General features: G+C 48.2%; 10 protein-coding genes across 10 annotated transcripts; 5 read left to right on the forward strand and 5 right to left on the reverse strand.

Annotated features, from left to right (window-relative positions):
- Positions 1-546: 546 nt before the first annotated feature.
- Positions 547-2,385, forward strand: N7503_011518 (uncharacterized protein; the record flags this gene model as incomplete). Its single annotated transcript, XM_057071064.1, has 5 exons — positions 547-786; positions 855-898; positions 984-1,434; positions 1,500-2,176; positions 2,235-2,385. 5 exons carry the CDS (start codon positions 547-549, stop codon positions 2,383-2,385), a joined length of 1,563 nt encoding a protein of 520 aa, XP_056917675.1.
- A 1,015-nt stretch (positions 2,386-3,400) lies between these two features.
- Positions 3,401-4,912, reverse strand: N7503_011519 (uncharacterized protein; the record flags this gene model as incomplete). The annotated part of the gene is made up of 1 exon (XM_057071065.1): positions 3,401-4,912. The coding sequence occupies one exon, from the start codon at positions 4,910-4,912 to the stop codon at positions 3,401-3,403; it is 1,512 nt and encodes a 503-aa protein (XP_056917676.1).
- Positions 4,913-6,637: 1,725 nt separating this feature from the next.
- N7503_011520 (Efg1 domain-containing protein) lies at positions 6,638-7,853 on the reverse strand (the record flags this gene model as incomplete). The annotated part of the gene is made up of 2 exons (XM_057071066.1): positions 6,638-7,263; positions 7,328-7,853. The coding sequence occupies 2 exons, from the start codon at positions 7,851-7,853 to the stop codon at positions 6,665-6,667; spliced, it is 1,125 nt and encodes a 374-aa protein (XP_056917677.1). The 3' UTR covers positions 6,638-6,664.
- Positions 7,854-7,938: 85 nt separating this feature from the next.
- N7503_011521 (uncharacterized protein) lies at positions 7,939-10,999 on the forward strand (the record flags this gene model as incomplete). The annotated part of the gene is made up of 4 exons (XM_057071067.1): positions 7,939-8,488; positions 8,543-9,541; positions 9,592-9,684; positions 9,735-10,999. 4 exons carry the CDS (start codon positions 7,939-7,941, stop codon positions 10,997-10,999), a joined length of 2,907 nt encoding a protein of 968 aa, XP_056917678.1.
- A 483-nt stretch (positions 11,000-11,482) lies between these two features.
- Positions 11,483-12,563, forward strand: N7503_011522 (tRNA 2'-phosphotransferase; the record flags this gene model as incomplete). The annotated part of the gene is made up of 2 exons (XM_057071068.1): positions 11,483-11,647; positions 11,718-12,563. 2 exons carry the CDS (start codon positions 11,483-11,485, stop codon positions 12,561-12,563), a joined length of 1,011 nt encoding a protein of 336 aa, XP_056917679.1.
- A 772-nt stretch (positions 12,564-13,335) lies between these two features.
- On the forward strand, positions 13,336-14,431 carry N7503_011523 (intradiol ring-cleavage dioxygenase; the record flags this gene model as incomplete). Its single annotated transcript, XM_057071069.1, has 4 exons — positions 13,336-13,617; positions 13,688-14,052; positions 14,113-14,180; positions 14,234-14,431. Exons 1-4 carry the CDS (start codon positions 13,370-13,372, stop codon positions 14,429-14,431), a joined length of 879 nt encoding a protein of 292 aa, XP_056917680.1. The 5' UTR covers positions 13,336-13,369.
- A 230-nt stretch (positions 14,432-14,661) lies between these two features.
- N7503_011524 (alpha/beta fold hydrolase) lies at positions 14,662-15,549 on the reverse strand (the record flags this gene model as incomplete). Its single annotated transcript, XM_057071070.1, has 2 exons — positions 14,662-15,029; positions 15,114-15,549. 2 exons carry the CDS (start codon positions 15,547-15,549, stop codon positions 14,662-14,664), a joined length of 804 nt encoding a protein of 267 aa, XP_056917681.1.
- Positions 15,550-17,343: 1,794 nt separating this feature from the next.
- Positions 17,344-20,096, forward strand: N7503_011525 (uncharacterized protein; the record flags this gene model as incomplete). Its single annotated transcript, XM_057071071.1, has 6 exons — positions 17,344-17,431; positions 17,869-18,239; positions 18,297-18,672; positions 18,727-18,883; positions 18,938-19,071; positions 19,123-20,096. 6 exons carry the CDS (start codon positions 17,344-17,346, stop codon positions 20,094-20,096), a joined length of 2,100 nt encoding a protein of 699 aa, XP_056917682.1.
- A 1,283-nt stretch (positions 20,097-21,379) lies between these two features.
- On the reverse strand, positions 21,380-24,492 carry N7503_011526 (uncharacterized protein; the record flags this gene model as incomplete). The annotated part of the gene is made up of 3 exons (XM_057071072.1): positions 21,380-22,887; positions 22,940-23,942; positions 24,007-24,492. 3 exons carry the CDS (start codon positions 24,490-24,492, stop codon positions 21,380-21,382), a joined length of 2,997 nt encoding a protein of 998 aa, XP_056917683.1.
- Positions 24,493-24,578: 86 nt separating this feature from the next.
- On the reverse strand, positions 24,579-25,836 carry N7503_011527 (uncharacterized protein; the record flags this gene model as incomplete). The annotated part of the gene is made up of 2 exons (XM_057071073.1): positions 24,579-25,115; positions 25,174-25,836. 2 exons carry the CDS (start codon positions 25,834-25,836, stop codon positions 24,579-24,581), a joined length of 1,200 nt encoding a protein of 399 aa, XP_056917684.1.
- Between the last annotated feature and the right edge of the window lie 1,712 nt (positions 25,837-27,548).

Raw genomic sequence — 27,548 nt, forward strand, 5'->3', positions numbered from 1 at the left:
ATGTGGTGTTTTCCCGACACCCCAGCTGAGCCGAACCGAAAGAACGTCGGCAGTTAGCCGTGCAGATTTAGTCACAGGAGCACAGAAACGTGTATGTTTTGTCCGGCAACTACTTTTACGTATCGGACCAGTTGAAATTCACAAGGAAATTCCTACTCCCATCAATTATTCAAGTGACTTAAGCCTATGGTGATAGTTAACCGAGGGTCAACCTCGTTGACTGCTCCCCACGCCCCCCCACCTTAAAAATACTTATCCGTCCTGGCCATAAACCCGTCAAAGTCCCCTGGAGCCCCCACTGAATGGGTCTCGCCCAGTCTGGATAGGTTAAACACCCTTCTTCATTGGTCGAGATTCGCCCCATTACCAATGTTTTGTGCATCAATATGCACTTCCTTGCGTGAACCCAAGGAAGCGGAGTACCCCGGGGGGGAGTAATTTGTAGACCTGGGGTTAGAACTGGGGATTTTTCTTCCCAACCCCCTAGAGCATTCACAACCACCCTAGCCAGCCGGAGAACATCCTCACGCAAAAAAAGTGTCGGCCATGTCTATTTACAATGAGCAACCACCGTCAAGCCGTGACGGTGAAAATAATAATTCGAAATATGACATCCACCTTGTGGAGAGTGCGACGTTCACTGGTAATGGGCCGGATTTTTCGACTGCATCCTCGAGACTGTCCAAATCACACCGTGATTATTTGATGGAGCGCCATGGTACATTGGAACTTGATCCTCTGCCTACAATGGACCCTGCAGACCCTTATAACTGGCCTGAATGGAAGGTTGGTGCCCAGAGGAAGCGGAAACAAGGAATTTTGCAAGAATAGTACTAATGGAGGTTCGTTTGCAGAAAATGACCAATCTTATACTCGTGGCTTTTCATGCCTGTATGGGGTAAGCATGCACCCTGTATTTTCTTTTTTTCACAACGCCATACTGCTTTGGAAATTCCGACTAACGCGTCCGTTGTGCTATTAAGTACTTTTGCCGCTGCAGGTATTATCCCAGCTTATTCCGATATTGTTGAACTATACGGTGTCTCCAACCAGCAAGCCGCTTACCTGACATCCCTCCAAATTGCTGTATTGGGTGGTGCACCACTTTTCTGGAAGCCATTGTCCCACCGCTTCGGTCGTCGTCCGATCTTCCTTCTGTCCCTCATTCTCACTTTGGTATGCAATGTTGGATGCGCAAAGAGTACAACCTACGGTGCGACTGCGGCCTGTCGAGCTCTTTCGGCTTTTTTCATCGCCCCTGCCTCTGCCATTGGCAGTGCTGTGGTGATGGAAACGACCTTTAAAAAGGACCGGGCTCGGTATATGGGTATCTGGACACTCATGATTACATTGGGCGTCCCACTTGGACCATTTATCTTTGGGTTTGTTGCCTACCGAGTTGGCTATGTGTGGATTTACTGGGTTCTCGCCATGGTTAGTGTCATCTTGGATATTATCTGGGTCAAAAGGAGCATATGCTGATATTCACTTCTGGTCAGATCAATGGAGGCCAACTCATTTTGTACCTCTTCTTCGGACCCGAAACTCGCTACGTGGGCAGTAGTGAGGGTACCGAGGGATCGGTTTTCAAGAGAGAATATCTCTCTCTCCGTCGCATCGACCCTACCCCCTTCACGCTGTACGAGTTCGTCAAGCCATTGACCATGTTCAGACACTCTTTTATCGTCATCCCCACATGTGCCTACGCTATGGTCTTCCTCTTCGCCAATATCTTAACAACAGTCGAGATCCCAGCCCTCCTGCAAACGAAATTCGACCTTAATAACGAGCAGGTTGGACTCCAATTCTTGGGTTTGATCATCGGATCAGTGATTGGCGAGCAGCTTGGAGGCGGATTATCCGACTACTGGATGCGCATGCGGGCAAAGCGAACAAACAACAAAGCGGAACCCGAGTTCCGTCTTTGGCTCAGCTACTTTGGTTTCGCACTCGCCATTGTCGGCTTGATTATTTTCCTCGTTTGCACGCAGGATGCTACCACTGGCCACTGGATCGTGTCCCCTATTGTCGGTACCGGTATCGCTGCGGCGGGAAGTCAGATTGTTACTACCGTTATGGTTACTTATTCGGTTGATTGTCTTCCCCAGGAAGCGGCGAGTGTGGGTGTCTTTATTACTTTTGTTCGACAGATTTGGGGTTTCCTTGGTCCATTCTGGTATGATCCCCTTCTTTGGAATTTTGGAATGAATTGCAGTTGCTAACTATTGACTCAGGTTCACGCCTATGTTTAGCAATGTTGGCGTGGCAGCCAGTTCGGGTATCGTTTGTGGCATGATAGTTGCTGTCAGTGTGCTACCTACGATTGTGCTGCAAATGCGCGGTTATATCTGGCGACAGAATGGGGACGATATGGCTGACGAATGAGGATCATATTACATGTAAAGGAGAGCATCTGATTGACTTGACGATATGTCATGCGTTTGGTGAATATAGACCAGGGGATGTATATAGACTTAGAATTATAGAACTGATCCATAGACTTACCTATAGAACTGATTCATGTTTTGATTTACGGCCTAGAAGATCTAATTGAGCAAATAACGCTAGTAATGGCCAAGGGGAGCTGCATTGGGCGACATTGTGGCATCTGCAGAAAGATAGTGTCAAATCTTGGAAGCCGTACACGGGAGTCAAATTTATATGCATTCAGAAAATTTAAAATGGCGTGCGCTCAATTATTTGAGGCTGTTACAACATCATTTATAGTCATGGATCGCATTTTATGTATGGATAGATCTAAGATCTGCACACTAAGATTCAATATTAGGCAAGAAATGGCAGCATAGCGGCTATCATTCCTTGATCACCTTCATATTCTGGGGTACCCTGTGAGTAGACTGGCTCGAATCAACCTTATGTCGCATTTTGGCCTGGATCAAGCAGAGCCATATGTTTTTGAGCTACCTGGGAGCTAAAGGTACCGAGGCATTGTGTCTGAATTGCAATTTGGTGCATCACATAGCATATGGATAGTGAGGTGCTCAGCTATAGTTGCCCTCCGTCAAAATATCAATTCCGCTTTCATCTCCAGCTGTTTTTGTATTTACATTTTCCAGCAGTAACTTGCCCAGATATGTATCCTGAGAGTTACGCCACGCTCGCAAGTCAAACTGTTTCTCAATGCCTCCATAATAAGGCCAAAGTGAATACGAACAGAAATTCAAAAAAGTCAAAAAAGAATAGAAAGTGAAAACTAAAAACAAGTAAACCAGTAACAACGTAAATTCAAAAGACTCTCACTTAAAAATAGCCCATTGGTATCATACCAGTATGAATATTCCCTTCGTTTATGCAGATCTCATCCCTCGACCAGCTTGGTCTCCATAGCTCCCACCCTCTCAGACTTCATCACAGTATCAGCTGTTTTGGGGGTTGAGTTCTATGCATCTGTTTGAATTTTCGTCTCGTTGGGTCCTGGGCTGGTGCGGCCATAATCCTCAGCAACTAGGACACATGTATCATGATCTGTCTCCTGGTCTTTGCCCTCGTTTTCGGTATTCTGGGTTGCGTGGCCTGGAGATGTGTCATTGGAAGTGCCATCACTGAGTTGGGAGGTCAGAGGAGCGTGAACATCCATTTCAGCGGGGTGTGATTGAGTCACATTGGTGTCTTGGGCTTCAGTCTTCTCGGTAATTGGGGCAGTCTCTTGACTGTTCATTTTCTCAATGGCCTCCTCGGCGACCTCCTGGTACTCAGGGGCGAGTGTTTCAACTTGGGAAGTTTCTTCGGGCTCGGCGATATCAAGAGTCTTCATTTGGGCAATTTTCTCATGCACGACCTGATCGGTGATCTCATCCATGGTAGGCTCGATGATCTCTGTGTCCCCTTCTACTTCGTCGTCCATGTTGACCTCTTCCTGTGCCTTGGTCTTGGTATCTTCAGTCTCGTCCATGAAGCATGTCTCATTGGTCTCATTGTCACTCTCTACTTCCTCGTCTCCATCCTCAACCACTTCATCGTCGTCCTCCACAGCCTCGTCATCACCATAGATCATCGGGTGCCGTTCATTGGTGTAATGAAGCTTCGAGGTCGCTTCCCAATCAAAATCATCGATTCGATTCTTGGTAAACCACGCCTTCCCCATAATCATTGACCGGGAACCATCTGGTGCATTGGGCCCAACCTTGGGTGAGTAACCTTGCACCCGGTAGATAGGCGTGATCATAAAACCACCCTTACTATCCCTCGGCACAACAGACCCGTCAAAGTGCTTATCAGAAACGACATCACGCGCCACAGGAGACTTCTCCATGCTCTTCTCACACTCTTTTGCGTTTTTCAACTTGTGAGTGAGCATCTGGCGTTCCGCTGTGCGATCCAGCGCGATCGCAGATCCAGGAGCGACGACAGGGCCGATGGTCCAGATAGGGTACTCCCTCATAGTGGCTTGGTTCTTCCCGTGTAGAATCCATCCGATCCAGTCTGCGTGCTTCCTTCCACAGAGGATGTAATATCCTTTGTAAACCGGGAAGAAAGGCAATCCATGGGCCCAGACGATGGGACCTACACCCGAGGGAACGCGATTCGGATCGATATCGCCTCGGGGCTGGAAGTCGTACGGGTAATTCCTTCCACGAGTGGTTGACTTGAGGAATTTTGTGGCGAAATAGACGAGTTCGTCACTGAGGCGCGTGTATGGGGGCGGGAAAATATGCTTGCCGTTCTCGATGACGACGTCTGTTGCGAGCTTGAGCAGGGACATATCATAGTCTGTTCCAGGGTCGACAGGGTCTTGATCATCCTTGTCCCAGAGGGTATCTGGTGTGTCTTCTTCATGGGCTCCCAGAAGAGCGAGACAATGATCACGGAGTTTTTTAAGCTCATTGGTATAGGGCTGGATAGATGACTTGGGACAGGCCATTGGCCCGTCTTTGATGCGCCGACTAGCCATTCTGAGTGATTGAGAAAAGAGGAATCCCAATATTTCTGATCAAGGTTGGTGTTGGGCAAACCTCAACTCAAAAGTTTTGCGAGGGTTCAGATGATGCTGATAGAAAAAATCTTGAGCAATGGTTGACGGTTGATAGTTCAAAAACCTGCGTTGAATGTCAGCGAGAGTAACAAGAGTTGTGGAGTGAATCCAGAACGAAGTGAAAACTGAAGCGAGATATGATTCAAAGCAAAGGGAAAGGGGGGCTTGAGATTTTGCAACAAACTCGCCGTTGGTTTAGTAGAGATGGCAGGGGTCAAGTCCGAATTTGGATACATGCAAGAGCTAAAATCAGGAATGAGAGAATTACCTGGTGAAGTAGGAGAGTCTGGAATGGTGACAAATGAAGGATTGAAGATTCAAAAAATCAAGAGTGGAAAGGAGCTTGAGGTCAAAAGTATGAGAGATAGACAAACCTTGGAATCTGTGATGATGGAGAAGGATGAATCCAAGAAGATAAGATCTCGACGTATAGATCTTACGAGTGAGACAAATCTTGGGGCCTGGATGATGAAGAAGAAACATTCAAAACGAAAAAAATTTGGCGTAGAAAATTACCAGGAGATACGAGTTTCTAATATACCATCCTCGTGCTTAAAAAGCACGACAAGTGTTCGTGGATTTATTCTCCTTCCCGCCAGTCTACCCAAATGCTGGTCATTCTGCCTTAGAAATGAAGCGCTATAATTAAACAAATCATTAAACGATACATCAGATAGTGCACAGTATCCAAAATTTGGAGAATACTATTAAGCACATAGCCAGGTACCTAATTCCTCAGAATACGGAGTAGGCTACTCTGGCAGTGAAATGTGATTGAGAAATAACGTCATGTACTCCCCCACTCTTTGAGAGAAGAAGGCGTAGCAAGCCAGTATCAATGCTGGCGGCTGGCTGGCGGAACTCATCATCGTTGCGGCAGCTGCAAGCATTCTCCGATACATCGATTCAACCTTCCAAGCGTAGGACTTCAAAGCAGATCTTGAAGAAGTTGTTTGTGTTGTCACTAGGTTGTAGTTCTTGGCAAGCTGCAAGGTTTCTCTGACGACGTATTCGCCTCGACGAAGGTAGAGAAATTAGTAATATTAGACCTCGAGGGGCCCAATTTTCCTTTCTTTGCTTATGTTGTTGTGAAGAGCTCCGTCTCCTACCCATTAGGCTCAATATAATGCCACGGCTGAAGCCAACAACTAATGCAATAGCGAGCGAGAGATAGGGAGAGAGAAGGAAATAGAGCGCCCCGGTGGATGATTGTATATCGGTAAGTGGAATCTGGATTAAAAAAAGCATATCCATGCCTACTCCTGGTTTAGTCTTGCAGGTCGATTTCAAGTCAGGAATTGTTCACTGAACACCACGTTAGCGGTAAAGCCAAGGCGCATTATTAGTAATTCAGGGTAATAATATCGTGTACATGCCCAAGGACCCAATGTGAAGGTAATTCAAGAGTGATACGACCGAGCTGCCCTTTCTTACCTGTGATTGAAGTGTTGTGTACCCTGGCTCGAACGAATTCTTATCTTGCATGTTGACTTGAATAAAGCGATGTCACATTTTATTTAAATTACAGTTGTTGCATGAATATGTGGTAGTGAGGTGTTCAATCAACACTTCGTGTTCAATTTACAGCTTCCTTGAAATTGTTCATACAATGCTATTTTGGATATCAGGTAGAGAAAAACCAGGCGCCAGACCCCATACATGCTATTCTGATCACTCTTCGAAGAAGCCGCCATCGCTGTCATCACCAGCGGCAGCGGGTTGAACAGGTGCCACATCTTGCAGGCGATCTCTCTCGCGGCCGTAGTAGTTCTTCTGGTCCCGCCTACCGTTGGGCACAGAGTTCGCAGCAGCACGTCTTTCTCTTCTCGAGCCATACTGGGCTTCATTGAACTCTGGCTTCTTGGGTTTCTTGTCCTTGGCTTCTTGTGCTGGCTTCTCGGAGACGGTGATGGGCTTGCCATCGAATCCAATGTTCATCTTGCCCTCGCGAAGACGATCCATGGTGTTATCTGCCATACACTTCTCCACAACCGCCCAAAGCGGAGGCTTGGCCTTCTTGTCTTGGTTCTTTTGGTCCTTGGTGTCTGCTTCCGACCCTGACTCTGCACCGGCTTCTTTTGAGGACTTTTCTTGCGACTTAGGGTAGAGCGAGATGTATTTCTCGGTGAGAGGGTAATAGATTGTGTAGTTGAGGTTGACCTGAGCCTCATGGATCTTTTGTTGAAGGCGGGCTTTCTGTTTGGAGTCGAGTTCTTGATCTTTTTCGCGACGGAGGAGTTTGTTCAGATTCTTGCTTGCAGTTTTGCGATCTGATGAATGAGATTACAGTTAGCGATCAAATATCTAGAATGAGACTAGCTGGACTTTGCATACCAAGGAATCGAACGAAGTGATACTTTGAGATCAAGTGTGATCGATCGCGCCGTGCTGTTTCGTCCGCCAGATCCTGTTCATATCCTGCGAGGGCTCGCTCCTGCACAATCCGGGCATCTGGAGGCAGAGTGCCTTTATTGAGGAGACGCTTCACATCGCGGATGCGCCTCTTTAACTCGTTGACTGATGTAAATTCCTTGTCACGTGGGGCAGATTTGCCCTTTGGGTTGCCAGTCGAGTTGCTTCCGCTCTCGAGTTGCATGTCTTCGTTACTGTCGGCATGGCGATGCTGCTTTTTGCGAGGAACCAGGTCCTCTGAGTCATGGTGACTCTTGCGCTTGGAGGAATCTCCACGGGTGCGTCGAGAGTCAGACATTGTTGGGTTATTGTCAAGATTGACGTTTTGGAGAAAAAAAAAGTTACAGCTCGATTCGGCGCAACCATCGGCCCGTGCACCCCAGATCGACGCAGCCAATGAGGGCCCGTCCGATCGGACATGACGATTAGCACCTCCCCTCTCCCGCATTCTACGCGTTCACGCGAGGCTGCGGCCTCTAATTAGGAAGAATTGCGACGCTAGTTGGTTTCTCTGAGGGGCGCGCATACACAACATGGAGTCCGCCATTCGCTGGTCACCAAGCTCGACCGCCGCGGAGCAACGCTTCTTGTCCGTCGACGTCACAGGAAAGGCGTTTCGCCTATGCAGAATTACGGGCTTCGATGGCAGGAATATACAACATGAAGTCCTATCTCATCTGAAAGATGTCCCTCTTTTCCGTGCATTCGACTGGTCTACATCCAACGAGAACCTTATTGCGGTGGGCCAGTCATCCGGCGAAGCTACCATTCTACGACTCGACGCCGACCAGAAGGAATCGCTTTCTTTTCCAGTCCGAAATCAGCGCTATTGTAACGCGGTAGCATTCAGTACCCATGGGCTTGTGGCATCGGGACTAGACCGCGTGCGCAATGACTTCTGCTTGAACATCTGGGATGTCAACCAGCGACTTGGTCCTACCGGCACTACCAAGGGGTTTCACGAACCTTTGAGAAAGCTAGCTAGCTCCGAGCCTATCACTAGTATCAAATTCTTTCGAGATCAGCCGGATACACTAGTGACAGGAGTGAAGGGTCAATTTGTTCGGATTTATGATCTACGAGGTTTGCTTTGCCTAGGCGTCGCAACACTTTCCACCTTGCTAATTGATGTTATAGAGGGTCCTGGAAATCCATCTCTACAGTTTCCAACTCGCTGTGTCCACAATTTAGCGATTGACTGGCTTGACGAGAATTATATCGCTTCTTGTGCAGCATCCAACGAGAGCACCGTCTGCGTTTGGGACAAGCGTGTCGGAGCTCGTTTGACATCACCCTCTCTGGGCTCTTCTGCGACAAATTCTGATTCAATTCAGAATTCTTCCGTCCTGCAGCTCAAGAATGTCTTCGACCCCAAGACCTCAATCTGGAGTTTGCGATTTTCCAAGACCAACCGTGGATCTTTAGGCGCATTATCCAGCAATGGCCATCTGAAAACCTTTGAAATCGCCAAGGACCACCTGTCAGAAGAATTTCGCTCCTCGATCGATGAAACACTCGGTCAAGGCTCATTCAGAAACTACCCAGAACCAGTCCATACCAAACACATTCGAGATGTCGCCACGCCGTTTGACCATCCCATTCGTGGGTATGCCGAAAAAGACCGGGTAGTAGCTTTTGACTTTTTGAACCTCAGTCTCTCTTCACAACCTAGTGCTATTGCTATCGATGGCAATGGAATTCCGCAGATCATTACCGGACGACCACCGTGTTCCCCTGTGGCTCTATCATCACAAGGGACATTGGCTTGTGGTATCTCCTCCCTTGAATCAGACGTCAGATCCATACGCCCTCTGTCTGAACAGATTTCTCCCATTTCTGAGCTTGTTGGAAACATCAGATCACGCGTACTTTCTAGTTCCAAGGACTCCAGAATTGATGAAGGTAATTCGTTGGTTTCCGAGGCAATAACTTCTGAACCTGTACCAAGCCGGGAAAGTCGGGAGCGTGAATTATCTCTGGGTACATTTGGAACTCTTCTCACTGCAAAGGAGGCTTTAACACTCTCTACGCTTGGCCGGTTCCGGTGTAAGGAGGGTTATCTATTTGATGAGCCGCGAAATCGACAAATTGTAGCAGACGATGCTGCTCTTCAGGATCTTTGGGGCTGGATTGAACGTAAGCTACTCCAAATTCTCACAGGATATCGTTTCTAATGTGCAAATTAGGAGCTCGATCTGACTCGTCGGATAAGGCCATGGTGGTGAATGGTTTGGACTTGAATTATCTTGGCGTGAGCAACGTATGGCATAATGATCTCGGTTCGCCTCTTCCCTGTCCTTTTTTCCGACACAGCTAATGAACGGTATAGGCCATGGATTCGAAAAACGTCGCGTCGGCTCCAAGGGAGATAATCCAAACCTTGCAGCGGAGGCAATCATTCAGCTGGCAAAACAGTTGAGTTTACCAGAGATGAAAGGTTGTGAGACCGCACATCCTGAACACCGCCGATTTTGCCTTCGCCTTTGTGGTGCAGCTCAATCATACCGAGAATTGGAGGACTTGGTGACGACCCTCTGTGCCGAGGGTCAGCATACCAAAGCCGCTGCGTTGGCCGTCTTTCAAGACGAGCCAAAACTAGCATACCTAGGACTTCGGGGCAATGAACCCAAACAGGCCCATAAAATGCTAGCTATGGCAATCGCTGGTTCTGCGAAAGGAGATAACAGTGCAGACTGGGAAGAAACCTGCGCCGAAATTTCGAAGGAGCTCACTGACCCATATGCACGCGCAATCCTTGCTCTCGTGAGCAAAGGCGACTGGCATGCGGTCATTAAGGAGACTACACTTCCCTTGAAATACCGCGTTGAAGTTGCATTGCGATGGCTCCCAGATGATGAGCTGAGCGAATACCTGAAAGATGCCACCACCGAGGCAATGCAACAAGGTGACATTGAGGGTGTGGTGCTCACGGGATTAGGCCATCTAGCGATGGGCTTGTTTCAATCATACATTGACAAGTTCAACGATATCCAGACTCCTGTGCTTGCCATGAGCCATACCGTACCACGAATCATCAGCAATAACACCTACATTGCCAAGTTTGAAGCCTGGCGCGAGACCTATCGCCGGCAGATGAACTCCTGGAAACTGCAACTTGAAAGAGCCCGCTTCGACGTTGGCTCTCGTCAATTCGCCGTCACCGTCGACGGGCGCAAACTCATCCCTGCACCGCCACAACAGGTCAGCCTGACCTGCAACTATTGTACACGTCCCCTAACGCAATACGACTCCTCTTCCCAAATCTCTCCATCCACCGCAATGGAAACCGTCCACCCAACCGTCGGCAACCCTCTCGGCTCTGCAAGTATGTCTGGAACAGTTTGTCCCCGTTGCGGTCGTCACATGCCTCGTTGTGGTGTCTGTACACTGTGGCTTGGCTCACAAGACCCATTATCCATTCCCGTTGATGCAGAAGCCAACTCACGTAAAGCCAGTGAGACCGAGGTCATGCAGCGATTTGTCGTGTTTTGTATTCATTGTAATCATGGCTTCCATGCACATCATGCACGCGACTGGTTTATGCGGCACAAGGTGTGTCCAGTAGCCGAATGTAGTTGTATCTGCGATCGATAATTGTTTACGGGGGGTCTTTTTTGATTTTGTTTGAAGGATATACCCATTGATCCAGTTCATCTTTAGAGTGCAATTATACAACAATCAATTCTACTTCATTTCTCGGGGACAATGAGTAAAAATCAAATTATGATGTACAGTACTGCCACTTGGACAAACAGCCACCCAAGTGCTATACTGCATATAGTCTCAGCTTGAACTTCTGCAGATATTTTCAAGGTTGACAGAAAAAATATACCGCCAAGAACAAAGTGCTCTTGCTTGTCAGCCTAAGATCTAGGCAACTGTTTAACTGTCAAAGTGAATCACCATGAGTCATAGCCTGGCCCGACCTATGTTCTGGAGTTGTACATATGACTCTCCACTGCGGCTCTGACTTTGCCCCGCACCAACATTTTAAAGCTCCGCAAATTTCGACAAGCTCCCCGCACCGCAAAAAGCAGATCCCGGCCAACATTCACCACATCGTTCGAACAACAAATCATGGCAGGAGACAAGGATAAGCGCAGCCGAGGCCAGGGTCGGGGAGGCCAAGGGCAGTCCCGCGACGTGCAGATTTCCAAGGCACTGAGTCTGCTGCTACGCCATGCAGCCGAGAAGGAAGGACTCAAGATGAATGGGCAGGGCTACGCAAACGTAGCAGATGTGGTATGATCCCCTCTATTCTGGCTTGCATATCCATTATACCTGCTCGTGACTAATCTCAGTTTCTACAAAGCTACAATGGCGAAAGCTGAAATCCATCAAATGCACCTTCGACGAGATTAAGCATGCCGTCGATTCTTCCGACAAAAAGCGCTTCGCTCTACTCCATATCCCCTCCTCGCAACCTACCGAATCTACGACCAAGGCGACTACCGCTCCCGGGTCGGATTCCGTCGAGAAAGGCGAGCCCGCTGACAATACCGCTGTCCTGGAAACACCCGCCACAAGCGAAGAACAAACCGATGCAACACAGCAGGCACTTTCCGTGACAGATTTCAACCCGGCAAATTACCTTATCCGTGCGTCGCAAGGCCATAGTATTAAAAGTGTGGACGCGGCTTCATTCCTTGAGCCCCTCTCCCTGGACGATGAATCTAAGCTCCCGGAGACAGTAGTCCACGGGACTTTCTATGGCTCATGGCCACTTATCCTGCAATCGGGTGGTTTGCGCTGCATGAATCGCAACCATGTACACTTCGCGACGGGTCCATCCGTCGAATCAGTACTTGCGGCGCAGCAGGAGGACAAGGATTCAAAGCAGGGACCAGCAGACAAGACAGTGATTTCGGGGATGCGCTGGGATGCGCAAGTCTTGATCTACATCGATATTCGGAAAGCTCTCAAGGCTGGATGTCCGTTCTGGCGCAGTGAGAATGGGGTCATTCTGAGTGAGGGATTGCCTGTTTCTGGGGCTGGAGATGATGCAGCTGGGAATGCGCAGAGAGTTGTGCCGGTAGAATTCTTTGATGTTGTGGTTGAGCGGAAGGCTAAGATGGGCAAGATTTGGGAGAAAGGGCAGGTATTACAAGAGTTGCCGGCCAATTTGACGAAAAAGGGGACTCCGAAGAATGGACGGTGAACGGAATCTGATCACGGTCTTTCATATAACATCCTCTGCATCTTTCATGGCATATAGACAATATGTGTTATGACTGTTGATATCCCCTCGGATACGAACTAAAACAAAATACTTATCAATTTATCCCAGTGTCTCAAGTAAACGTGGTAAGCATGGGCAGGCAGCGTAGCGACTCTGTACTACTATGCTCATTTCTTATCCCCAGAACTCGATGGCTGACTCATCTATGTGCATAGCCCTACCAGGAACATAATTCAAATTTAGGCGCATATCATCAGGGATGGATAATAAAATCTCTATACAGTAGAATCCCCCGAAGTATGAACTCAAAAGCCAATCAAACCCTTGCCACATCCGAACGCGGGGGAATCGGAAGTGTACTCTGCTGGCAACTCGGCGCGCCCGATCCGAAGCCAGCATCAGCCATGACATCCGACGCCGCCCCGACTCCAGCATCCGAACCCGCCCCGACCCAATCATGCGACCAGCGCCGCCGTTATGCGGGGTCGCCCTCGAATGAACATCGACTCGTTGGTCAAGTCCATCTGGGGGACCCGGAATTAGGTACAAGATCCGTGCATTGCCGCTCCAGAGTCTACAAATTCCCGTCGGATCTTGTGACGATTAAATACTGGAGCTCAGCAGCAGCGTGTCGCATATCTTTTCCTGTAGTTCTAAAACCTCCGCGACACCAAAAAAAGCAACTGTTACACGGAACCCAAGTCTAACTCTGTTTTACTTTGTTTTCTCACTCGCGACTACGACATCGCATCCTACACCGAAACTTAACCCCATTTCAGTTCACAATGGCGACGCACCGATTCGATCCCGATTTCACCGACAATGTCATCAACTCTATGGGTCCTAAAACCTCTCCGCGTTTGCGCCAGCTCATGACCGGATTAATCCGCCACGTGCACGACTTTGCGCGTGAGAATGAGTTGACCGTTGACGAGTGGATGGAGGGTGTGAAGCTGCTCAACTGGGCTGGACAGATGAGCGATGATAAGCGCAATGAGGGGCAACTGGTTTGCGACGTGATCGGACTTGAATCGTAAGCTACACCAAATTAAACCGGAAATGTATTTTGCAGATAAGTTCCTTTACTAACTCGGTCGCATTAGTCTTGTTGATGAAATTACTTTCACTTTGGCTGATGAGGCTAAGGATGCGCCTACCGCCACCGCTATTCTGGGGCCGTTCTTCCGTGCGGATACCCCGTACCGTGAAAACGGTGCCGACATCGTTGTTACTAAGCCCAGTGATGGCGAGATGACCTTTATGCACGGCCGTATTATGGATTTCACTACTCAGAAGCCGCTCGTTGGCGCTAATGTCGAGGTGTGGCAGGCTTCAACAAATGGATTGTATGAGCAGCAGGACCCCGAACAGACTGAGTTTAACTTGCGCGGCAAGTTCAAGACCGATGCTGATGGGCGCTACTACTTCTACTGCTTGCGGCCGACACCTTACCCTGTTCCTGGCGATGGTGAGTGATGGCTCTGTTCTCATGTCACCAGAAGAATAGAAGCTAACATGTTTCTTGTAGGTCCCGCTGGCAAGCTGCTGGAGCTTATGGACCGCCACCCGTTCCGCCCTGCTCACATTCACATTATGGTATGTCTTGTCTGCACTGAAACGATAGCTTTTGTGCTAATTGTTCTTTCTAGGCTACTTGCGAGGGCTACCGTCCTCTTACTACCCAGATCTTTGATCGCAAGGACAAGTACCTGGACAACGACTCTGTATTCGCAGTCAAGGACTCGCTGGTTGTAGACTTCGTCCCGCGAGAGGGCGATGCTCAAGCCGGTCTTGAGCTCAACTACGACGTTAAGCTTGTTGCTGATGTGCAATCCAATGGCGTATGAGGAATGATGATATGAAGTTTGCATACAATGGGTATTCTCACCATTGATTTTACTGTACTACAATAGCGTTCTCGGCACATATTCAAAAACAAATTATTCGCAATATTGAAATTTTTAATCAATGAAATTGCTATACATTTACGAGATTTCAGTTCTTGCCAAATCGTTCAAGTATAGGGTGGAAATTGGCATCCATGACATATTCTTCATTATCGTGCTAGCTAGATAAGTCAAACCACAATTCCATCAGCAAACTGCGCAATGAGCGAGCCAACCTCATCGGCTGCTTCAATACAATGCCAGTGTCCTACGCCCTTCAGCACCTCAAGCGACTTGTTCTTGCTTGAGACATTCTGGAAGATATGCTCACATCCCTCCATGGATGCAGACTTATCCTCCTCACCAGCAATGAGCAGGAACGGCGCCTGCACGGCAGCATAATCAGCCGGCTGAGCGGTAGAGATAGCCCGACAAAGTGCCGCATAGCCCTTAGGATCCTGACCAAGCAGCAGCTCTCGGATAAAGGCCTTGTGAAGTGGGGTGCTGCGGGATCCGACGGCTGCGGAGGGGATAGAATTGGCCATGGATTCCATACCAGCTAGAGATAAAGTCAGGAACCACGTATCGAGATAGTCTTAAAGGCCCAAATCTCCCCTGTTTCAAAAGTCAAGGCAATACATACTCTCAAGGACAGTCTCCGACCGTTTGCTCATAACCGTTACCAACATCTCTGACGGGTGCGTCGGCCCAATCGCCACAACACCCAGTACCCGATCCGGGTACCGCGATCCAATCTCCGTGACGGTCAATCCACCCATTGAATGGCCGACCACGACAGCCTTGGAGATCTTTAGCTCATCTAGAACAGCGATGGCATCGGCTGCGATACCCGGGATAGAGATCGGGTCATTAGTGTATGCTGAGCGGGCGGAACCGTATGTGTCGATGGTAACACAGCGGTGCTTCGATGTCAAATGCGGGATCACGGGGAAGTAATAGTTCTGCGAAGATCCCAGGCCATGAATGAAAAGGAAAGTGAGGCCGTTCGGGGTTGGTGGGCCATCAGGGTGGGAGTCGGAATAGTGTAGACTGTGAGTGTTGGCTTTGACGAAAGGCATTGTGATAAGAATTGGTTTGGATTGTTGAAGGGAGGAGAAAGGAAAGCTTGGGAGGGGAGCTAGGTTCTTAAATCAGATCTATAAACAGCTGGTCACTAAGCGTATCGGACCGACTTTATGATTTTGGTGGGGCTGCTTCTCTTCCGACTCATTGTTGACCGTGTATGTAGAATTGAGGACGAGTGAGTACTTCTCAGCATGGGTTGCTTCCGACTGGTCAATTAAAGTTTTAAGGTTATTTGCTTGACGAATTGCTACGACATCTGTAGACCGAAGATTCTATATAAATGTGTATACATAGAGAATTGAAATCGAGAGGAACTCAATAGAGTATATTTGATGGATTTTCAATACAACCAGCCGCTTTTATAATCAATTGATGGAGGCTAGATCAGATCATGCGGTCCTATGCCGGGGTTTTGAAAGACCAAAAAATTCGCAAGCTGCGGACGGAAGTCTCAAAAAAAAATGAGAAAAAGAAACTCCGATAGGGGGAATCGAACCCCCGGCTGTCGTGTGAGAGACGACGATGTTAGCCACTACACCATATCGGATTGATATGAGAGACTGACAAATTACGCTATAAGAATGAATGCTATTTTCCTTATACGTGGTGGTATATACCAACCCCGGGGCTGTCCCTCTCTACTCAACGTCCCTTTAAGTTGTTCTCTCTCTTTTCTGCTCTCCCCTTGAGGCATTTCTGCTATTGATCCGGATCGCCGAGCTCCTGAACTCCGCCACTTCTTTGCCCTGGAGTGACTCGTCGGCTCCTTTGCGATCCCGTGACTGCAGTCCGCATTGCCCTCCCTTGTCAGGCCTTGTGTTCCCCTTGGCTCCGACCATGGTGCTCGAGACGAGCCCTACGCCCCTTCAAGCCAATTGTCCCTTTGTAGCGGGGCTGCAAATAACGTATTCGGTAACGAGCTGCGCATGTAAGCTAGCTGCGCAGTTAAATACCACAGTAAATGCAATAAGTTTCGACTTCATATTTCAAACTTGTTTCATTTGATGACGTGTATATGGTTCTTGATAGGGCTTTTCAATACTTTGTATCAATTTAAAGGAGGTATTAAAATTATGTTATTATGGTCAAATTACCTTGATTACAACCCGAAATATGTATATCTTTAATAATACCTACCTGGACAATGTGCAAAACATCCTAGAGTAGCTAGATGTAGTATAAAAAACGTTAATTTGTAAGGAAAGCCCTTTAAATGATTCTTTGTCGAGATATTAAATTGTAATTTCTTGCATTTACTATGGTATTCCAGCTGCGCAGCTGGCTTATAAGTGCAGTCCGCTTACCGAATACGTTATCACCTGTGGCTGACAACCTGCGAGAGCTTTGTCGAAATTGGCAGAGGATGCTCGCTTTAATTCGGAACCGATGATGATCGGATCGGATCAATTAGCCCAAGTAAATGGCCAGACTGGCTAAAGTAGGCAGCAATCAGGCGAAAAAAGGCATCAGTTTTACCCTATCATAAGAAGGCGCCCCCATAGGGCCCCAATGGGGGCATGGATTCTTGGGGTTGGGGTGGGCCCTGGTTTTTGGAAATGGGGCCCCATTTGCCGAAGCCTACACATGACGTTATATAATCATAGAATAAGCGGAAATTTCTGGAAAAATAGGAAAGTCAAAGAGAACAGAACGCGTATAAATAGCAGAATTTCTGCCAGGGGATTGAATGTACATTCTGTCTCCGGAGCCTGCCAGTTCCTGGTTGCCACCTTAGAAAATCCCCGCAAATTCGTCACATGAGGTACTTTTAGCGGGCACCCAGATCGATGGGTCCGGAACAAGTACCGGAGATTCCCCTATTGACCATTCGCTTTGTTGATGCGAACGTGGCTAGACTCCTCTATGGTAATTTCGGTTAGTCAACTTCTTTTGGGTCTACCAACCCCTTGGGAGCTTGTATTGAACTGTATGCAGCTCTAACACAAACGGATGTGAAGACAGGTGACAGCGAAAGAAACCCTCCAGAGTCTCACTTCCTCTCGGGTAATGTTTAATTGCCACGAGCCAAACCTTGGAAATGAGTCGCGGATGAAGTGTCGGAGATGCTCCGTGGGCTGTCATATAAGTAATCAAGGGAACGCGAGTTTGCTTATTGCACTGCTTTCTCGAGGAACTGTTGGATGATTTCAACGGCGAAGCAAAATTATTTATGATGAGGCTCATTGTACCATTGACCCTAGGGGTTGTCTGTTCCTTAGACTACGTCGTAGCTCAAGGTATAGCCCTTCTCACTTATTTTCATCAACTTTCTCGTGCCGAGGCCATGATCTAAACGGCTTATCTTGCTGCAGAATTGGCACCCTTCAAATATAACTCATTTCCGCTGGATTCGATCACGGCCTCTGGGTGGCTTCATGATCAACTGGCGCTGGAAGCCGACGGTCTGGCAGGCCATTTGTTCGATTTCTACCGATACGTGGCGCAGTCGACTTGGCTTGGAGGCACGTATGAGTATAGCGAATTGCATGAATCTGCACCTTACTGGTTTAACTATATTGTCCCCCTGGCATTCACTCTCGATGATGCACGTCTGAAAGACCAAGCCCAGAAGTTCTTGGATTATACCCTGGACCACCAAGCTGAGGATGGCTGGTTGGGTCCGGAGACGACAAGACAAACACGTGGACTCTGGGCACGGTCTTTGCTATTTTTTGGTCTCATGGTATGGGAGGATGACACAGTAGCTTGATCAGGTTCAATTTATTAACGTAACACATAGCAATACGTTGAGGCGCAGCCATCGCAAGCGGATCGCATTCTTACGGCAATGCATAAGTTTGTCGAGCTGGCAAACACTATGCTCAAGAACAATTACACCGGGTTAATTGAGAACAAGACGATAGGCGATGACTTCGATCCGTACGGTTTTGGCCTCTCTCGAACCCACGAACTGCCCTTGAGTCTGCAGTGGTTGTACGAAAATTATCCGCGAAACAATTCGGAGGTCATTTGGGAAACGATGGAGCTGATGTTTCAGGGTGGGAAAGCCGGTGGACGAGACTGGACCACGTTCTTTGTCCAAGGAGCATTCCCGACCAGAGGAACGCCATATATCAAGACAAGTGGTTTTACCCATGGGGTCAGTCTTGCTGAAGGTATGGGATATTATGAGCCTGAGGATTTGATTCGAAGTACTAATCCGTGCACAGGACTCAGATACCCCACAGTTCTCTATCGCATGACGCAAAACCAGTCATTACTCACTCAGACTTTAGATGCCGTCAATTGGACCAACCTTTACCATTCATCTAGAGCAGGTAGCATCATTGCCGACGAACATCTTGGCGACTGGAGCCCTCAGCGCGGGTATGTGACTCTCCATCATGAACTGAATGGTATTGATAGAACAAATCTTCATAGTTCGGAAACGTGTATGGCCGTTGAAATGATGTTCTCAATGAGCTATCTTTATCGCTTCTACGGTATCAGTGACTTTGCAGACAAGGCTGAACGCGCTGCGTTCAATGCTCTCCCTGCCGCCCTGAGCCCTGACTGTGAGTTCAATTGCCCTGCATGATCTTTGGCATCTCTCCTGACCAAAGTAGGGTGGTCACATCAATATGTGCAACAAACCAACCAGCCATGGTCAAGAAACTTGACAGCGCAGCCGTACTTCAATGTTGTCTCGTATGGGAATACCTTCGGTTTGGAACCCAATTTCCCCTGCTGCACCGTTAATCACGGACAGGGATATCCCAAATTTGTCGCCTCATCGTATGTGCGACAAAACGACTCTTCGGTTATCCATACCCTCTTAGGACCAACGAATGTAATGACCAAGATCAACGATGCAGAAGTGATGATTGAATGTCGAACGAACTATCCATTTTCCGGGACCTTGTCATACACCGTCACATCGGAGGCGGCATTTGACTTCTTCGTTCGGATTCCAGCATGGGCCATGACGAACAGCACTTCAACGTATCAAGTTCGAGGAGCCCGGCGACGACGTGTCACCCCTAATTCCGACAGCCTTCAGCAATTCAAGATCGAGAAGGGTCGAACTTCCATTGAAGTAGACTTGTCCATGTCCATTGTTGCAGAACCTCGCAATGGATCAGTGGCCATCTACTACGGGCCATTGCTTTACGCCCTCGATATTGACTACGACAGCGCAACGTACCACACCCCGTTAAATTGGACTGATCGCACTCCGCTCCCGGGTAATCAGATCATCCCGCAAACGAAAGATTGGTCTCTAGATCCGACTTCAGAATGGCGGTATGCCATCGATCCCTCTTCTGCCACAGCAGAGAAGCTTCTCAGCGAATCTGAAGATCTAATAACCCCCATTTGGACTTCTCCTGCTACGCCTGTAGTGCTGTGGGTCGACGCGTGGTTAATTCATTGGCCCGAAACGCTCGGAACAGCCGCGCTTCCTCCTCTCAATCCTATCGTGAGTGGAGAGCCGACGAAAGTCCGACTGATACCGTATGGTGCTGCGAAACTCCGTATTGCAGATTTCCCAGTTGCTTCTCTTTCGGCTACATCGAATTCAACAGCAACAATTTCCAAGTAGCCAACCACACCGCCATCTTTTTTTTATGTTCAACGGCATTATGTCGTTCAATGAACAGACGATACATTCATCTATGATTTCCGTCTGAAACCAATATTGAGATAATGGTGTGCAGTGTGACGAAACTTTTGATGTGGGTTCCTCAAGGCAGATTGCAGTCTAGTATATTGATCACTTGTGCCATATCAAACCAATGTTAATAATTCCCCTATCCCATGGGGGTAAATCAAGTCAGCCCCACTGGGCTTTTTAGGGTTAAGTCAAGGCTTGTGAAATACGTTAGTTTACCTCATTAATAAGCGACGAATTCATCTGTGGACAGGATGTAAAGAACGATCTAACATATTCTTGTTACACTAAGTTTATGGCGCTTGCTTTTGTAGACCATAGGATTAATCAGAATTGGAGACTGTTTTCTTCTGACCAATCGAACTATTTCGGCTACGACCCAGCGGATACCAAGTCCACAAATATTACTAGACGAACGGCTAGTTCTCAAGTCCGTGATGTCCAAGGATTGAAGCAAAGACAAGCATATTGGGGAGGTCTGAATAGAACGAGGGTATCGTAATGAGTAATAATACTGATTTTAAAGTATGCTTGGCATCCAGATATCCTTTATTCCTCGTCAAGTGCATGTGTTTGCACATGGACACCGAAGGTCAGAGTGGTCAAAAGGAATGAAGGAAGGCCTACCAGAGGCTCTGAGTGAGGCCGCAGCTGGAGCAGGTAATAGCTTTACTCGGTACATGGTGGTCGGGCAAAAGCCGCTTGAATGAGCAGGAAGAAAGAGAGTCCTCGCTCTCGGTATGTGTTCAACAAATTCTTGCGAGCGTTTGCGGCCTAGACTTGAGTGGATTTGCCGTTTTGATTCAGATGTAGTTACATGCAGCTCTTGAATTTCCCAATTGTACCCAATACACATGTGCGATATTTTCATACGCCCGGGTTTCAAAATGGCAGTGCTTCATAGTTGGCCTCCATGATCTGCGTGGAGGCTACAGCTTTGCGAAATCGCTCCAGTCACTGTTAGCAAGTTCTTAGATCCTAAATTGTTACATATCCCGCGACACTGCTGTCTACTCTCTAGAAAGGAGGAGCTTAATCTTCTAATTGACCTTGAACTCATGATTTATTGATAATATTAAAGAATTAACCAGACGAAATATGGCAGAAATATGTGATGAAAGGAAGCAATGAAATATGCAGTATTTGCACGTAAATGTGGTGAAAAAACCACTGTTCAAGTTTGAGTCCAGCCATTGGGCACGATGATTCATCCTTCAAAGGCCCGAGGCCACCAAAGCCAAAACATTGCAGTTAGATGAAACACCTCCAACGACGGTGTAGAGGAGATTATCGCTCTCGAGAACGCTCGCACCAGTGTCAACATCTGCAACAAGGAAGACCTTGTTCAGCTGATCCTGGATTCCGCAAACGAAGGGGAAGTAGTAGTTTCCAAGCGTATCAATCGCGACCAGAATTTCTTCACTTCCAGTGGACATCGGAACAAGGTTGATGAGATTGGCAGTCTTGGGAATCTCACCCCAAGCTCCAAGACGCAGACGCGAGGCTCCAACTGCACTCATTGTATCGGGGAAGTAGTATAGCAGACGGGATGCGGAATCACCCATGATGAGCCCTTCGGTGGTATCAGCTGCAAATTGGTATCCGCCGGTCAAGCTGGTAAGGTCCGTAGTGTCGCTGACAAGGGAGACGAACAAAGACCCGTTGATCGAGGGGTTTAGGTAGAGGGCACCGGTAGTGTCGGTGATGGTCACAGTTCCAGTGCTATCATATGATGTAGTGCTGTTGTTGGACCGGCCAAAGAGCAAGTTACGACCGTACGGATCGAACATTTTGGAGGGCGCACGCTTCTTGTCGACAGAAACACTAAAAGGACTCATCTTGGGTTCGGTCTTAAGCTCGGTCTCAGGCTGGGGCTGCTTCGAGGCAACGATATCGACATCTCTCTTGGTCATGGCAGAGGTAGGGAAAGAGACAGTGCTACTCTCATCACCAATGAGGTGTTGCAGATTTCCTGAAGCGTCTCGGTAGAAGATGACACCAACCTTATGGTAGTTCACCCAGGTGTCCGTCCCGAAGAATGTGTTTGACAACGTAAAAGAGGTTCCGGCTGCGGCATAACTGTAAAGTGTATCGTATACACTCTCATTGGCGATAGCACCGATACCCCAGACAACGGAGATGATTGTGATCTTAGCACTCGAGGGCTTGGTGTATGAGACAACCTCAGAAGTGTGTGGAGACAGACTGACGGCACCTGGATAGATAGTCCATGAGGAAGCAGCATACTCCGAAGACACAAACACGCGAAGGTCACCGTTATACTCAAAGAGCATGGTAATACTCTTCGTATCAGACGACTTTGATGTTCCAGCCCAGGAGTTGGTGAAGTCCGCCACAAGCTCGGCAAGACTGATCTTGATATCAGAGCCGCTCATGAACAAGGACTTTGCAAGGGTGGTTTGGTCAGAGTCTCCCCAGATGAAGTAGTCCATGGAAAGTCCGGTTGAGGTGGCAGTGGCCGCTGAGGTCGTGGTAGATGTCGATGTTGCTGTAGCGGAGGAAGTCACAGATGTTCCGACACAACCATTAGCCAGGTCTGCTATGGTATACGTATCCAATGTATAAGTGCCAGCATCAAAGTCTGAAAGGTCGAGAACGACAGTGTTGTCCAAAGCCAAGTCCCAAGTAATACCGTAGCATCCATTGGCAGGAGTGACATCTGCCTCTCCGTTTGTATAGGAGAGATCATCATCGTACTCAACTAGATTTTGTTAGTGATTGATATGATCTTGAGCATGAAGAGAGGGACTCACTAGTGCCAACAATTCCGGGGGTGTCAATCAGCTTCGCATCTTTCTTGTAGGTTCCGCTCAAAATGTTCAGACCAAACTCCAGGGTGACCGGCATGCCCAAAGTAGATGTAATAGTGACATCTCCGTCAAAGCTTGCGGAGTAGTTATGGGTGGGAGTCCATCCTGAATGAGTTGACGAAGCGTGATCAATAAGATCCAGAACTGAAATGATGTCGGACCAGATCAATCCGGCACCAATGAAGTATTGACCTTCGGCTTGAATGTCAAGATCAGCAGAGACACCAAGCGACAGACTGGGACCCAGGGTGACAATGTCAGGAATTGTGAACCCAGGCAGGCTGACAGTGAAAAGATCGTGCTCAGTCGTCAAATCGTACTCAGCAAATGCATCGAGTCCGATGAACAAGCCAGCATACATGTTGCCAGTCAAAGAGAGCTGAGCCTTGGAGATTCCCTTGGAAACGCTAATTGAGAATGCGCCGGTGATTTTGAATTCACCGCTGACGCCACAGTCAACACACCAGAGCTCAATACCGGGCTCCGGGTCAGCTTCGCCAATCAGCTCCGACTCGATCTTCTCCAGGACTGTATCATCCAGTGAGAAGTGAGAATCCTCCTCATCAAGGGTCAGGGTGTAAAACTTGAAGCCCTTGCCCCAGGGAGATGTAGTCAAAAGAGACGAGGATGGGGTGATGCTCAGCGAGATGTCGAACGTTTGACTGTAGTTGCCAGTCACAATAAGAGTAACGAGGGCCACAACTGTCTTAGCAATAGTTGTGACCGTGCTTGCGATAGTGCTGACCACGGTCTTCACGGCTGAAACAGCTGTGCTGACGACAGTCTTCGCGACTGTAGCCACCTTGGTCGCCACCGTTTTAGCAACAGTCTTAACGACAGTTGCGACCGCCTTGACAGCAGCCTTGAGCTTGCTCCAGAAGCTTCGGCGCATCACTCGGGAACTGGTAGTAGGTGATGATCCAGGAGCAAGAGTCAGCAAGGTAGTCTGACTTTTTGTTAGCATCGTGAAAGAGCACTCCATTTTATAATAGAGAAGATTGGAAACTTACATCGGCATCAGACTCAGTCGCAACAGAGTAATATCCAAGAGCATCATCTAGATTCTCATCGAAATCTGTTCCGCAGGAAATAGCGGGAAGGCCATCGATTGTAGACGACGTGGGAGAGGTACAGCCCAAATCTGAGGAGCTCGAGCTCGAACTACTGTCATCCGTATCGTATGTAAGAGCACCAAAGTCCATTCCGACGTTGTCGAGAACATCGGTAATTGCTTCAATGGTACCTGTCGCCACGAAGGAGTCGCTGGAGTCAGTGAAGACGATCGAAGTAGACAAAAAGTAGATGTTCTGTCCATCGGAACTGCAGCTTGACGCAGCTGTGATCAGGATCACGCTGCTATCAGTCGGCCAAGAGCTCTCTGCATAACTGTATGCGGCCGAATTGTTAAAATATCCAGATAGAGTGGAGGAGGTGCAGACGATATCCTTAATGTAGATTGACTGGTCCAGGGCAATTGAATCTTCCGTAAAGGTCATGTTCAAACGGACGTAAGGGTATGCGGAGCTTGAGTCGGAGGTGCTGTCATCTGAGCTATACCACACTTGGGCGACACCAGTGGGAGTCAAAACACCGGTACCACCCATGTTGACACCGGGGGGTCAATCGGGGTCATGGTAGCTGTTGCAGCAGAGCTGAGTGTAATTGGACCGGCAAACGACGAGACCGTAGCAGCACCATAATTTGAGTTGGAAGTTGTCGTAACCACAAATCCGGCAGATGTAGTTGTGCCAACCAAGGTTGAAGATGATACCTCATTGGAGGCCTTGGATGAAGCGATGATTGTTGAGGTAGATGAAGGGGCCACATATCTTGAAGATAACTCGGTCACAGTGACTTCATCCAAAGCCGTAGATGAAACAAACACCGAGTCTGTGGCGGTCACAGTCACGGTGTCTGTCACCTCGGTAGTAATATCTGTCGTGACCTCGACGGTGGATTCTTCCGTGACAGTGTCGGTGAGATAGCTGGTTTCCACGACGGTAATTACAGTGGTCGAATCTAAAGTTGCAGTATTCGTAACTCTCGCCGTGGCATAGTGAGTTGACAGGATGGTATCGGTAATAGTAGCTGTCCGGTGAACTGTCTGGGTCGAGGTAACCTAAGCCCAAGTTAGCTTTGAACCTCATGTACTGTTAATTAACAAGATTGGAACCCACAGTAGGCTTGATGGCAGTCTTGGTCACTAAATGAGTGACTGTTGGTGTCTGCAGATGTAGACAAGAGCAAATCTCTGACACAACCTTGCTCTGTAGTCCTCGAAGAGGCTTGGGAACACTGTCTTGCTGCTGATTGGGCCAATGCTGATATACCTCTCCCCGGAAATCGCGTCCATAAACTTGTTCGTAGGTGGCGGTAGAGGTTGCGGTAACCACATCGGTATCGGTCTCAGTCACGACGTTTGTAATTGTAGCGGTGGACAGTGCAGTGATGGTGGCTGTGTCTGTCTGATATACGATGTCGGTGGTTACCACTGTTAGCGTCGAATCAATAACATCGGTGGTTGAGAGGGTGAGGTGATCCGTGACGGTGTCAGTAAAGTGTTCAGTAGTGGTCTGAGAGATAATGTGGGTTGTCAAAGCAGTGTGAGTGCTAGTCCTGAAGACAGTGCTCGTAACGTGTTTTGGCGGCGGAGTCCATGTCTTCGTGACGGTAGTCGTGTGAGTTGGGATATGAAGCACACTGCTGCTACAGTATGCCCGAGACTCTCGGTCATTTTGAATTTCATCAATGACATGCCGTTCGGATTGGCAGACATCCTGATTCGAGGGAAGAGCAAACACTGTGGCCCCGAAGGCCAACAGCAGGTGCGGCCAATGCATCTCTGGCCCCTAAGACGGAAAAGGAGCGCGATGTATAAAAGAATGAGGTTTTGAAAAGAATGTCTGTCAAAAGAGTGGTCCGCCCGAGACAGTAGCAATGCCCACGACTTGAGCTTGACCAGTATGCCTTCTTCGTCTAGGAATGTCTTCCATATATACTTGAAGAACTAAGTGGGGCGATTTCAGATAGTACCGAGGCGAAATACAAGGTTATAGCAAGCGACAGGCTTGAAGCTGACATCGTAGACGTCTATTCGAAGTGAGCGCCACCTGGTGGCTTGCCACAGAAAGAGTAGAGCGGTGGTGTGATTTTTGGTTGATAGTCTGAAAACGTGCACGGATGAAGACCATGCACGAGAAAAAAAGATACTTAACTTGCTTGTTTTTCTCATGACACGTCAATCCAGGCAATCTTATAATAAATCCTTTAATTGCTCATTTTATCCCTCTTCATGCCTCACTTCATTATAGATAAATATAGCATCGATTCGCTCATCAACCGATTCTGTACGACCTTGACCATTCTTGTCCACTTTCCGGGGTGGAGAGAATTCCTCTACTAGTCTGTGCCTATCCTGCAGCTAAAGCTTACCCGGTGGGGCTTCCCCACTCCACTAATTCAGGTACCAGCCTACTATGCCGACGGCTTCCGGGGGTGGTATAATAGCCGAGTATAGCCCGCAACGATGAGCCTAGACAGCCCCAGGCTATTTTCGGGTCAGCCGTAGTCAGTAGACTTTCTACAGCCTAAAAGAGAAGAAAACCCTAATCTAGATGGCTCTAAGCATGTAATCATGTCGTTATTTCTCTCCATATGGTCGGGTTTTCTCAAAGCTCTTTCGAGATCTCTGTTTGTAAGATTTTATTTGATTGACATTCAATAGGTCTGAGGCGATAATTCAAATCCATTTATTTCGAACTACTCACATGATCTTTCTGGTCGGCCCCGGGGGCTGCAAGTCGCAGCAATGATATGGACCCGGTCGGTAATTCCGGGTGCGGCTCGGTTAACATTTCTGATGAAGATGGGAACGCTCGAAGCAGCACACTCGAGGATGTGCGGGTCGATCCAGCTACACAACACAACAACGCAAGCAACCGCAGTTTGTACGTGATATGCGTGGGCAGCACCTATATGTGCAGACCAGAGAGGTGTAGAAGCGTACTATTCAGTATTTTCCTGCTAGATATACTACCCGTGCCCGACATCCCATCGGAAAAACCTCTTCCGCTCTCATCTTTGATAAAAAGTAACAGGGAATTCGCCACTTCACTAGATGACTAGCTAGCGTGATGGGCGATCAGTCAGCGGAGGCGGAGATCGGAATCGGCCTTGACCTCATGGTCTGTGATACTAGCGCAATACCGAAGAAAATCAAATTTGTGGGAGCGACCGGTGAGATAGACCTAGACCCAGAGGAAGCTATATGGATGTTATGAAGCGAGGTGTCGCGTTCAGCGGACACCACAATCAATTAATTTGGGTGAACCCAAACAGCCGATGTAGGATTAGGGTTCGGGCCAAGCTATGATTGCCACTGGTTCTTATTATTTAGCTCTGCATATATCATCTGCCGTTGGTCTCGGCAAAGAATGTGAAGAATCTTACGTGAAGTAGACTTGTAGCCGAGCTTTGTTTAACGAAACGCACCGATAAAGTTAGCCTTTACCATAGACTATGGGTGGCGATTTTAAGCTCCCGTCAAGCTGCA

The sequence above is a fragment of the Penicillium pulvis genome, assembly GCF_028828015.1.
Source record: "Penicillium pulvis strain IBT 33274 chromosome Unknown scaffold_8_segment0_segment0, whole genome shotgun sequence".
NCBI lineage: Eukaryota > Fungi > Ascomycota > Eurotiomycetes > Eurotiales > Aspergillaceae > Penicillium > Penicillium pulvis.